Source organism: Schistosoma haematobium, chromosome ZW, assembly GCF_000699445.3.
Source record: "Schistosoma haematobium chromosome ZW, whole genome shotgun sequence".
In the NCBI taxonomy this organism is placed as follows: Eukaryota; Metazoa; Platyhelminthes; class Trematoda; order Strigeidida; family Schistosomatidae; genus Schistosoma; species Schistosoma haematobium.
In genome coordinates, this window is record NC_067195.1 from 3237459 (window position 1) to 3250998 (window position 13540).

General features: G+C 34.7%; 1 protein-coding gene across 2 annotated transcripts in view; it reads right to left on the minus strand.

Annotated features, from left to right (window-relative positions):
- Positions 1–3777: 3777 nt before the first annotated feature.
- Positions 3778–13540, minus strand: part of PFKFB3_1 (6-phosphofructo-2-kinase/fructose-2,6-bisphosphatase 3) — a 55237-nt gene continuing 45474 nt past the window's right edge. Inside the window, exon 12 of one of the 2 annotated variants that reach the window (XM_051210189.1) lies at positions 3778–9813. In XM_051210189.1, the coding sequence (XP_051070157.1) occupies positions 9754–9813 (60 nt within the window). In that variant the 3' untranslated portion in view covers positions 3778–9753. The remainder of the gene's footprint in view (positions 9814–13540) is intronic. The other variant, XM_051210190.1, reaches the window with a different exon arrangement.

The window sequence follows — 13540 nt, forward strand, 5'->3', positions numbered from 1 at the left end:
GATACAAGGGCACTAAATCAAATCAGAGTTCTCATTAAAATATCTGGCCCCGATTTTCAGGAGATTCGTTATCATGCTTGCTTTTTTAATAAACAAACACTGCCCTCTACTGTTATGAAACTTAAAAGAATTTCCCAAAGCTGGTAACTTCATTGATGTATGAGCCCGGGTTGTGGCTCTGATAACTGTGTATTTGGTCGTACCTGTGGCAGACGAAGAGTTTAGTGTTGGGAATTTTTTCGGTTATTTTCAATTAAGGTCTTATACTTGTCTTGTATTCCCTCAGTCGGCATGCGTTCAAGAATCACGAGGAAGAGTGACTTAATATGGCGCTTTAGTACCGCCTTGGTACAGCAGTACTCAGCGATGATAGTTTCAGGCACTACAGAAATGTTGAGTAGATGGTTCTCATGAGCGACGAGCATGCAGTACAATTACCGTTATTACGTCCCATCTCTACTGTGGGATGCGTTTCTGAGAGTTTTGGACGCCTTAATTTTAATTACTATAGAGAACGACTTCTCATTGGTCCACAAGCTTTTTGTTAGCGAGTGAATAAATGTGCGTACCTTACAAGTGAATCAACTTGGAAGAGAGCAGTTGATCGAGAAAGTTATGCCTACCTTACAGATATTCAACCTTGTTTTGATTAAACTTGCCATATCTGTCATTGTGGTTATTTACCAGAAATAGGTGGGAGAAATTTGTTCCTTTTGAAATGAATAAGTATTAGGATTTCAACTATTGTGCATTTTCATTGTCCGTGAACATTGTGAGGGGTTAATAATATATAAATTCATTCAATTCGGTTTCCGTAGGTTTACTTGTATGCATTATTGAGATTCGTAATTCATGTACTTGATCTAAATGCAACTCTTAGTCTTACTGCATGCTAACCATCTGTTATTGGGAGTTCTAGCACTATCTGACTTAAGAGCTACTCGTAAGATACTGGGAGTTCGAGCGAACATAACAAACTGTCGAACCCATATCAAGAACATAATTAACATTCCTTATAACCGTTGATGATATACCAATAATCGAGCATTTGATGTAAATATAACAGTAGAATATATTCAGATATTACATAGTAATTAACAATTCATTGGAAAATAATCCCACAACAAGTCAAATCATCTTCAGCCTCTATTAGAATATCAGCTACTGAATCAGAAATAACAGCCAAATCTGGCAGACATGCTCATTGGCCATGAACACTCTTTGAAACTATTAAGCCTTTATAATATGCACGACTCTTAAACACAACACCGAAATGTACAGTTTATTATCTGTGTATGTCACATGAATACAACTGTGAACTGTACTACTGGCGCTTGCGTTTTTTCCTATATTAATCAAACAATACGATACATTGTACTTTCCCTTTCTCACAAAACCACGAACGACCCCCTTCTTTATTCTTTGTTATTACATTCCCCTTCTAATCCTTTATGGCCTGCTTAACCGTGATGTACATACTTGGTAAGTGTCATGCCACAATAAACGGGTCATTACCAATAGCTTTGAATATATTCCCTTTTATTCTACACAAACGTTTATTATGATTCGGTAAATTTTATTCTAGTAGTTAATATAGTATTGTGAAGACGACGGTAGCCTACATAATCTATTGCATTTTTTACGCAGTAGTACATGACACTATAACAATACGCAACAAGCCTAACTTCCTTATTATTATCCCGTCAAGTGACTAATCAATCTCAACCAGTATATACACAACGATGACGACATGTACTATTGTGTAAAAAGGAAAAATGTCGAAATTTTATTCAATATGAGGATACAAAGCATTTCCATAATACATACACATATTCACAAGTGGTTGATGTAAAATCCATTTTGAATGCTTTGTGTGTTTGTGAAAACCCCTCCATGTATATACTTGCACTTTGTTCCTATTGATCCTCTTAGTTGTACATTGTTAACTTTTTGGCTACATTGAATTGTTAATATTTGTATTTTATTATAGTTTTCGTTTTTACTATACCTTCACTAATTCCACGTGTTTCTTCCCGAACTGCACTTATGTTGTTTTACTAAGTCTGGGCGGCAGCCATTTTGGTTTGTCCCTGCTTTTGATTGCTTGACCCGTGTTGACTGGAATTGTGCATTTTGGTTGTGAATTGAAGCACTCTTCCAGAATTGAAAATACTCTGTGTTATAGAGCGACCAATTATTACCTTTTGAACGAATCTGTACGTGATCTATCCAGACAGGATAGATTAACAGTTATTTGTGGTGATTGTTTAGATTTGATCAATTGAACAATTATTGGTTGGATAGCTGAGTGGTTATATTTGTTTAAAACCGTCATCTAACCCAATTACTTTGTTTTGGTTTCAATCGGGCGAGGGCGCGTATCTAACTCATCCAGACAGCTGTCCTTCACTCCAAACCGTAGTTTGGATCTTACAGTTGATCACTGGGTGGCGATCAATGTCATGCATGTCTAGTCCTTATTAGTGCAGATCGAATGCTATCGATCATGTTTCAATGTGGCCACCAGTCTAGGTGACTCGACACGGCGGGCACTATATATTGATTAGATGGTGGTTGTAGGTAGTCGACCGAAAACCCTGAACCCGAGTTTCGTGCTATTCGTCAGCAAGGTGTGCCTGTAATCTTGAGGGAACTGGTGCTCCCTGGCGGATTTGATCTCGTGTCACCCATCTTCATAGTCGGAGACGTTACCACGAAAAGTTGAGCAAGACATTCATATCAAAAACACAGTGGAATTGCTAATATCCATTATAACAATTCTACTGTACGGAGCTGAAACTTGGGGAAATACTTCAACCATCATCAAAAATGTACAAGTACTTATAAACAATTGTCTACGCAAGATACGCAATATCCGTTTACCTGATAACATCAGAAATAGCCTATTGTGAGAGAGAACAAATCAGCTTCAGGTTGAAGGGGAAATTAGGAAAAGATTCTGAAAATGAATAGGACATACATTGTGGAAACCGTCAAACTGAACCACGAGGTATGCACTAACTTATACTCCTGAAGAGAAACGGGAAAGAGAAAGACTAAAGAACACATCATGAAAAGGATGAAGCTGATAAGAGTAAACTATCAAACATTCTATAATTGTTCATTTACTTCAACTCTATCTTCATGTATACACTTCCAGTTATAGATGTCGGCATCTTCTCATCACTGTTGATTTCATCAGTAAAAGGAAAACATCATGAGTTGATGAACAAAGTTCTGAGGTTCTAATTTTCATACCTATTTTCATCTGCTAGACTAGATCTACTTCAATTAGAGAATATACACTTTTTAATTCATCTGTATTTCACATAATGAAATTTGTTCAATTCTATCGCATTTCTAACGAGAAAAATGAAGACAGTCTGAAATTGTCGAGATATTCGATTACATAAGATGACTGACTAACACTGAATACAGTTTAGTCTCATGAATGAATTACAAACACGATGAGGTAAAGTAACAGTGTGTAAAGATTTTTCATCCTTCCGCTTGATGTGAAGGAATATATGTAGCAAATTAGAGAGAATATTATATTGACTTCTCACCTATGAATACATTCAATTCACTTGACCAACAGACAACGGCAATGCACACTCGCACGCACACACACACACACCAACAACAACATTGAGAACAGAAGATAAAATCAATTAACAGAGAATTCGAACGACTGTCATTCGAAAAAGTATACACTGTACTATCATATACACAAATATGAATGATTTACATTAGATCAATGACAGTAACATATGATGTGTTAACAAAGAGTTTACAATATGCTCTCAGTGTTTATTACAATACACATTGCAAATTGTAAACTATTCATTAGCTAGGATTTCTTTCGAACTTTCGAAAGGGCAACCCAATATTAAGGAAGATGATTGATCAACTTCATCTTATAATAGGCTCTAAATATACACGATCATTCAACTAAACATTCAATAAGCTGACAATTGTACAGTTTTTAACCAGTAAAGTATTTCCAGTTCTCCTGTAACACTATATATATATTCTACATATCTGTGTAGTTAGAATCATCGACATGGTTTCAGATGTAACAAAAGTCTGTGACAATTCTTTAGTAAATCGACCTTATATTTTAACTAAACTATTTGCGCTACATATTGTTCTCGTTGATTAACGATGTTTTTGTTTATTATACTCCTATCGTCTCTTATTTGATTCATGTGATGTATATTTATTTTAGTGTCCAGCTCTATACCAGTATTTTTATATCAAATAGAAATATATAATAAATATTGATTAATGTCATGGGATATTAGTGGTCGTACAAATAGTGACTAATGTCATGCATGTTTAATTCTGATAATATTCTATCAATCAAGTCGGAAAGTGACTTCTAGTTTAAGTCATTCAACATCGTTTATACCATTTTATTAATGATATTCGATAGTTGTTATATCCTAGTGAAGATTACATTACGGGTAACGATATTAGAAGACGAAGATTATCACGGGTAACGTCTGAGACCTATTAATGTACCAATATTATTTATATATTATTATATTGTAAATATTCAGTAACTACATTATGTATATCTATATTCCCCTTGTTATAAGCTTTATTTTGACCTATAGATTATTATTGTACGATTGACCGTTCTTAAGCTATGTTGAGTTTATTGACTACTGCCTTCCACGTTCATAGCCACATTTTGGCGTTACTGTGTATGAACGTTATTGCCTATTTTACGCTGCGTCGCAGTCTGTTTGTTTGGTATATAAACTCAGTATGTCTGAAATAAATAATTCCCATAGTGGAGGCTGTTTTTGGCATTCTGGACTCAGCTGGACGGACTAGGCGAGCAACTGACCAACAGGACGCTAGGCTAATTAGACCGGTCGGACGTCATTGGTTTAGTACAGTATAAGAGCGAATAAGTCATATTTTGATTGGCGAATAGATTATGTGATAACTAGCGGGTCATAAAGTCACAACAATAATAACCTGAATAGCTCAATAATAACATTTTGTTAATTATGCCACTGAGTACGTAGGTCCAAGTTCTACACAGAGTATCAATTTCTTCAGCACTATACAGATATAGTGTTGATAAATGTCAGTTAACGAGATCTTTGTAGTGATTACTTTCAATTAGTTCGAGTTGAATATTCACATTTGCTATTGTGAGTTAATTCACTTTAGTTTCTACAATAAATCAGCATAATCCTTGGAAATAAACATTTCTACGCTGTATTGGTTACAATATACTTATTATGGGAACACCTGATATTATATAGTGATCAATTTTGTTTCGTGTTTACAGCGAAAATATTCATTTGAATTATAAAAACAAAATTGGAGATTGGTTGTTTTTATAATAATAATAATATTTTATTTATTTATTTGAACACATAAATATTGTTACAAGAGGGCACGAAATATATAGGCGCCACACAAAACAATGAGAATTCGAAGAGAAGAAAAGAAGGTAAGGAGTGTAAGAAAAAAAGAACAATAACGAACAGATTAGTATAAGGTAGTGTAATAATAATAATAGTAATAATGAGGGAACGAAAAGGTACAATCACAAGAAATCTTTCAGTTAAGGAAGAAGCAACCACTTTTTATGAAGAAAGTAAAAGAAGGTTACAGCAGGATGGCCACTGGCTTCTATTCTGAACCATATCTGATAGTGTCTATAGCCACTGTGTAGCACCATCTATAAGACACCAACCAAGGAGAAGTGAAGGACTGACAGAAGTCAGTCCTGTACGACACCATGTCAAACACTGACAACACCTCTGTTTTTTCCGACTTATCCCAGCGTCGCCAAATAATGCACGACATGGAATTCTCTGTGGAGACATTCGTAGAACATGTCCAAGACACTAAAGTCGGTGTTTCAAGATAGTGACATCAATTGTGCCCAAACACACGATACAGAACCTCTGCATTACTAACATGGAGTTGCCACTAGATGTCAGTAATCGTTCGGAGACAACGATGATCAAACACAGGGGGTCGTCTAACATCCTCAACTCGATGAGGTCAGGTTTCACAAGCATAGAGCAAAACTGCTCTCACCGACGCGTTGTAGATCCGACCTTTTACAGCCAGACTAACATCATGAAGGCGCCAAAGATGGCCCAGATTGGCATAAGTTTTATTTATTTATTCTTATTTAAACACATAAATATTGGTTCAAAAGGGCACCAAATATGTATGCGCCACACATTTTCATTATATTTGTGTGTGGGCTGTGATACTGCCCGGGTGCTCAGACCAAAGCAGGTGGTTATCTTAGGAGGCCACACCTTGAGCCTTGGACCTAAAGGTCTGACCCACAAGGCAGTGGAGCAACGTCAGGAGATGCATTCCCATGGTAGCCGGTGACCAACGATTGGTTCATACGCCATTTGTTCCCGCAGGATACTGGAGCCCATGTGCACCATTGGTTTGGGATCCGGTTAAAGCGCCGGACATTCGCTTTTCGTCCTCTCAATTTCGTAAACAACAGTAATGCCACGAGAAGTCAGTGAGTAAGACTCCCCTGTCAGTGGATGTATGCACGTGGCCATGTGAGAGCATTTCAAGAGGGATGGCGGGTCCACCCCACTCTCGGCCATACCAGGGCATTTGGGGGCACAATAACAATAACAGTAATAATAATCCAATATCTGTGCATTAAGATTCTGATTAGAGGCCTACTTGAATATCTGAGCTACCTATTCCTGTCATCTAGATGTTTCAACAAGTTATTTGTTTTCTTTTTTATTTTTGTTTTAACACATGATTATCACTATCAGTCTTATAACCTATTTAGGTACGTTTATGAAAAGTTTACAATGATATTTAACTATATCTGTAATATTTTCAATTGTTTTCATAAATAGTGATATGAAAACATGTAGACCGAGTTTCTGGGTTAGGTATAGTTTGTATTCAATGGTCTATTCAAAATTCTCAATCATTGATTATCAAACTGTATACTAAATTATAAGAAAAGATGGATAGTGGCTAGCAGTGGAATCCAGGACGCGCGTTTCGTCCTGTTTGGGACTCGTGGATAAAGCGATGGCGTTTGAACCGAATGGTACTGAGTTCGAGTCCCAGAGTGAACATCAACTCTGAGATGCAGGTACCTCCAGCTGACGAGCCCCAAACAGGACGAAACGCGCGTCCTGGATTCCACTGCTAGCCACTAACCATCTTTGCTTATAATGTTTGTAAATCAAGGCAATATCGAGGTATACGCACAGTATGCACATATGCCAATAAGAGACTGATCAATTTCAGTCCAAAAACATCAATGGGAAGATTCAAGTAAAACAATACCAAGTGAATGTATACTAAGTGCTTATGAAATCATGATTGTTACCATCATCAAGCATATAACCTGAGGCAGTTCTTGTTCTTCTTATTATTATTATTACGTAATCACATTCAATTCTTTATACTACAATCAAATGACATTTATTAAAGTGTAAGTTTATGAGTTGGTTGAAAAAAAATATATATTTAATCACCTTATAAAACTTTGAATTAACACATTAAAATAGTTTATACTGATTCTATCCATACAATCTAAGGTGGCCTGTTTGAATATCTGAACTACCTGTTCCTGTCATCTAGATATTTTAATAAGTTATCTGTTTTATTGATTGTTTGTTTCCTGTCGATTACCTCCAACTACCATCTAATCTTTCAATAGTGCACGCAGTGTCGAGTCATCTAGACTGGTGGCCACATTGCAACATGGTCGATAGCATTCAATCTGCACTAATAAGGACTTGACACACATAAAATTGATCAACACCCAGTGACCAAGCAATTGTGGTTACATCTCAGTCCTACAGGAGGTCGGTCGCGGCTCGGATAGCTCAGTGGTAACGTCTCTGACTGTGAAGATGGGTGACACGGGGTTGAATCCGCCAGGGAGCACCAGTTTCCTCAAGGTTACAGGTACACCTTGCTAGCGAGTGCCAAGTAGCACGAAACCCGGGTCCAGGGTTTCCTGTCGACTACCTCCAACCACCATCTCATCATTATGTCTATTCATCGCATAACCTAATCAGGTGCGTTTATGAAAAGTTTACACCATCTCGTTGTACAAGTTACAAGAAAACCCAATCAGAGACATCATAGTTGCTGGTGATATGCATCGAAAAGAATATACATTATTCAAATGTCGATTCCCGAACTGCCGACATCTAACTGACAATCACTCAAATATTGGTCGTCAGGATCAATTAGGAAGTAAGAAATGGAGACTTGTTGAAATACGTTGTGTTGAGAATTCTAATACTGTACCAAAAATATAACATTGAATAAAGGCAATAATTTTAATAATAATACATTATTTTTTTTCGGAGTTTCAAACTATGACTAAACTGGAGAAAGGAAAACACTAATACCCCCCCCACCCAAAAAAAGAGAAGTAATCGGAAAGTATGTTACTGTACAAACAGAACATTAAACTGTTGAGTGATTAAAGCAAATGAAATAAGGATTGAACAAAAACAAAACAAAACAAGAAAAAAACGAGAATAAATGAAGACATTCTCTGACGTAGAATAAGATAAAATGCCAACTGAACATAACAACTACATACACGAACACACATACACACACACACATAACACCTATACATACATGTATCATTTATTATATAATCATTATTGTTTATAACTGATCTTTCAATAATTAAACCAGATATTTAATGGTTATGCAAAATGTTTTATGAAATTCAATAGTTTAATTACAATGAAACCTTTATATCATTAAATGAATTAACTAAATAAAACTAAACAATAACACACAGACAAAAAATACTGGCAAGATTATATATGATGGACAAATCAATCATGGTATAAGATAACAGATCTTGGATTTTTGGCGTGACATTCACACAACCATTTAGCTAAATAGAATGTTAGCATCATAACTGATATTGTGGTATGTGCTACTTATATTGATATAAGTAGTATATGACGCGAGTTCAAGAACGTAATGTCTGGGCAGCAGAAAATGGGGAAAGATCAACAAAGGAAGAGAGGGAACGCAATGCAATTTGTATGAAAACGCATAAATCATGAAATGTGAGACAATGGATTGATGATGATTGCAATAGCAACAGTCCAGTTTGATATAATGGAATGATATTTTGCAAATTAACGATGTAGTATTTAGTTTTTCTATTTTACCAAGTAACTCTGTAATTTGTATACTAAATTCATTCGATTGTCCTCACCCGTGTTCTGTTCAATACAATATCACTTTTTGTGATAAAACCCCAAAATCTAATTCATAACCTTTAACTATCAACTATCAATTATATTTGTCATTCTTTAACCATGATTTATAATCCTCAATTTAGTCATAAAATGAGTAAGATGAACTACATTTATAGTCACTTTAGCGTGACTTAAAGGTTATCCCATAAATGAGAGTCTCATACAAAATATATACTACATTAAGTTGTTTTCATGAAATTTGATTCATTCCATAAGATTAAAAAAGACGAACAACAACAACAACAACGACAACAGTACATTGGGTAGGTAAGCAATAAGGTATTGAACATGGAAACAGAATAGAACAATAAACAAAGAAAAAAACGGCAATAAATAAATAAAAGAGAAAAAGTGATAAACACTTACTACACATTATTCAATATTGGACATTTATAAATAATTTGTTTGTTTTTATTTACAAAAATAGACAAATCAATCATCTTCTAAAGAGAGATCTTTTGATTGATCATAAAAATTAATATTCAGCTGGAACAGTTTTCATTGCTTCAAATGAAGAATGTGTTGTTTTAGTGTTCTTTTAAAAAAATTTAAAAATAAAATAAGTAGTATATCATTCAGTGTATCATAAATGAACTAATGTAATAGATTCACAACGACAAAAACATATTCTGCAGTTAAATTGATTGTCCTATCTAAAACAACATGCTCTTTGACATAATCAAAGGTCGACAGATATCCCTTCTATGTTACCACCAACTGTGTGTATAGAAATTTACATGTATCTGCCAAAGCAGTTACATTGGTAGAACAGAAAGAAGAGCCTACATCCAATTCAAAGAACATATTTCGAAGTGTTTGAGATCAAATGGACTAAAAGCATTTAGCAGCGCTATCACAAGACATCTCGTTGATACAGGACACGAAGTCGATATATTGAAATCCTTCAAGGTGATCAACAAACAATCAAATTCAAACTTTTTGAAATTTGCCGAAGCAATAGCAATCAAACGTTTAAAACCAGACCTTTGTATACAAACAGAAACAGTAATAAATCTTTTTCTTGCCCTGGTAACATTACCCCCCCCAATTTTATTTATTACGCCATTTCAATTCTTTCTGAATTTTATAATTACATCATTAATCTATTTTCAGTGATTTCATTACATAATAATCTAATGTGTTTTAATTCCATGATTTCTAATCACTATTTCAATGTTCTAGAACCTTCCCTCTCAAACTCTATATATTCGAAACAAAAAATTTTATGACCTCATTATCTCTAACGAAATCTTTGCTACATCATGTTACATATATTCATCCTTTATCACCCTCTGTTGTATAAGTATGTCAATATCGATAATAATGTTGGATTTTAAATATTTTAGGCTGTAAGCAACTGATGAGAACCTAACGAAATAAAATGAATCCATTTATTATTCTGCACCAATCTTTGTTCATGCTCTCTTTAAAAATAATAAAGGGAACTATGTATATGAAACGAAAAATCAGTTGATGACTTTGTGGATCTTCATCAACTCAGATGGTTAGGCCATATGTTTCGATTATCACAACATGTAATGCTGACTAGTGCTGGAGACGGTTGTAAGAAAGTTAGAAGCGGTCAAATCAAAACATGACATCAGTCCATACAGTCAATAACTTCTGGTCTAAGTCATGTTAGTAGATGTAGACTACTTGGTTGTGGTCTGCATGACTATCGTAACCAATGATTGGAGACTTTGGGTGACATGACTGAGAATCGATCACAATGTCGTCGGTGTATACATTCTTTGTCTTTCATTAAACAGTGAGATAAAAATTAGTTCACACCTCTCTTTCTACAAAATAATTCTTTCTTCCTGTATCATATTCTTATATATATATATATATATATATATATATATATATATATATATAAAAGCTGTACACTTAAGAGCACACCATTTAAAATATATGAAAATTGTATGGTCTCCACAAATTCTGTACTGATAACAATCATATGCATGCTAGTGACCAGCGGAATTGAACCATGTCTGGTACGAGAGTTATCTACCATATACAATGAATAAGCGTTGCGCAATATTGTGAATTGGCTGAAGTTAGACATATAAACTGTTGGATGACAGCTCGGTGATCTAGAGGTTAATCACTCGTGCGCATTATCGAGGCCTAGGTGCAAGGTCGTGGATCTTTACTGCTAAGAAGTTCCACACCAGGATAAAATGTCCTTTCAGTGCTTCCAGATTTTCAGTGATGATTTAACTAGGATCAGTTTGTAAATTTAAAGTCTATGAAAATAATTTCATCAGTCAGTAGATAGATATTTGATTCCACTGAACAATTTTACTGTACAATATCAATTCAAGTTGTGGTATGGCAACTTGTACGTACGAAGTTCTACGTTGTTACTGATTGACAATATCAATTTAATTTTGATAATATTGTTTCTTAAATCATGCAAAACCTATCCAATTATATACTAATATAAATAAAATTAACCATAAATTCTAGATATTCAGATTGTTCGAAACTTCAGTATATACCAGTGCCGAAGGTCGAAACCGTAAAAATACTAAAAGTGAATCAAAGGAATCAAAATGTGGTTTCTGAGAGTAGTAGTAGTAATAATAATAAAAATGAACAAATATATTTCACACTAGATTGTTTCAAATTTGGCAATGTGTACTTCTCTTAATACGGAGAGGTTCTGATTGGCTGGCTGCTACACTGCTACTATGTTTAGTAGCATTCCAGAATCTTCTGACATTTAAAATATTATAAAAACCCTGTATTTTCTGTATTAAAATGAACCTTGGAGTAAACTACTTCTCGCATACTTTGGGCCTTCTCTCTCGTGTTCAGGTCACTATATTTCTAGCATGGGGGTTACCGAATAGCTTAGGAGACGAATATAGCGTTCAATCCGCAAGACTTATCATATATATATATATATATATATATATATATATATATATATATATATAATCTCAATAATCTCTTTTCTGATTCAGTGTATTGTAAGTGGAAAAAATCGACAAATGATTCGATATATTTTAACGACATTATTACAAGACAAGTGTTATAACTTGTACCCTGTGTCCTATTAATGTATAATGTAGTGACACCGCCAATTAGAGAACAGTGGATTATCGACCGAACCAATGACATAAAATCCCTAAGAGAAGTCTAAAGTCTTTGCCGGTCCTACTTCCTGTCTAACCCTCTGATATGAATCATGTATTTCAAACATACTGGGTTTATATAGAGCAATCAAACAGACCACATTGTATCATAAATTAGGAAACAACATTTGTACAAGATTTAGACAAAAAAAGGCTGTGAATATGGGAGATAGTAACTGATAGACAGGGCATAATTCAAGAATGGTAAATCGTATAATAATAGTTCATAGGTCAAAATAAAGCCCATAATAAGAGGAACAGAGGTATGAACAGTTTAATTACTTAACAACTATACAATAACAATATTCGTATAGTATTGATCCATAAATGGATCCCAAAAGATTACCATTCATTATTCTCATCCAGATATAACAATTAGAATATAAAATCATAACACAATGATGGTTGACAAACTACTTAATAATAATTCGAAATAAGTAGTATGAAAAAAATTCACATCAATTTCACTTTAAATATCTTTTTTTTCCCCCCCCCCTTATTAATCAACTGAATAGTATGTACATAGTTTAATGAGATAATTGGATTGATCTGAAAATTTATGATATACGCATTTCGAACAATCTGGTCATGTATATATTTATATTTACGATTAATCAATGTCATTCTGATCGGTTTACAGTAATGATATCTGAATGTCCTCAAATACAAATTATTCAATTAATTTGCGAATTGTAATTAACTGGGTTATATAATAAATGTCCTTTTGTTTATTTAAAAACAAACATTGCTACAAAGAGGCACTAAATAGATATGCGCTATATAAATCATTCGATTTGTGTGAGAACTGGAATACTGTCCAGAAACCCAAACGGAAGCAGGAGGTTTTCCTAGAGGGTCATTCATCGGGCGTTTGACTTAGAGGTCTAATCCACAACGCAGTGGAGTAACGTAAGGAGATGAGGTCCCATGGTAGCCGGTGACTAACAATTGGTTCATACATCACTTATTCCTTCACGATAGTGGAGATTATGTGCACTAGTGGTTCAAAATCAGGATTTTCCATCTTAACTAAGTGGATCGTCCGTGTCCATCAACCTGATTAAATCACCGGCCATCCGCTTTTCATCCCCTCAATTTCGTAAACAATACCCACGCCGC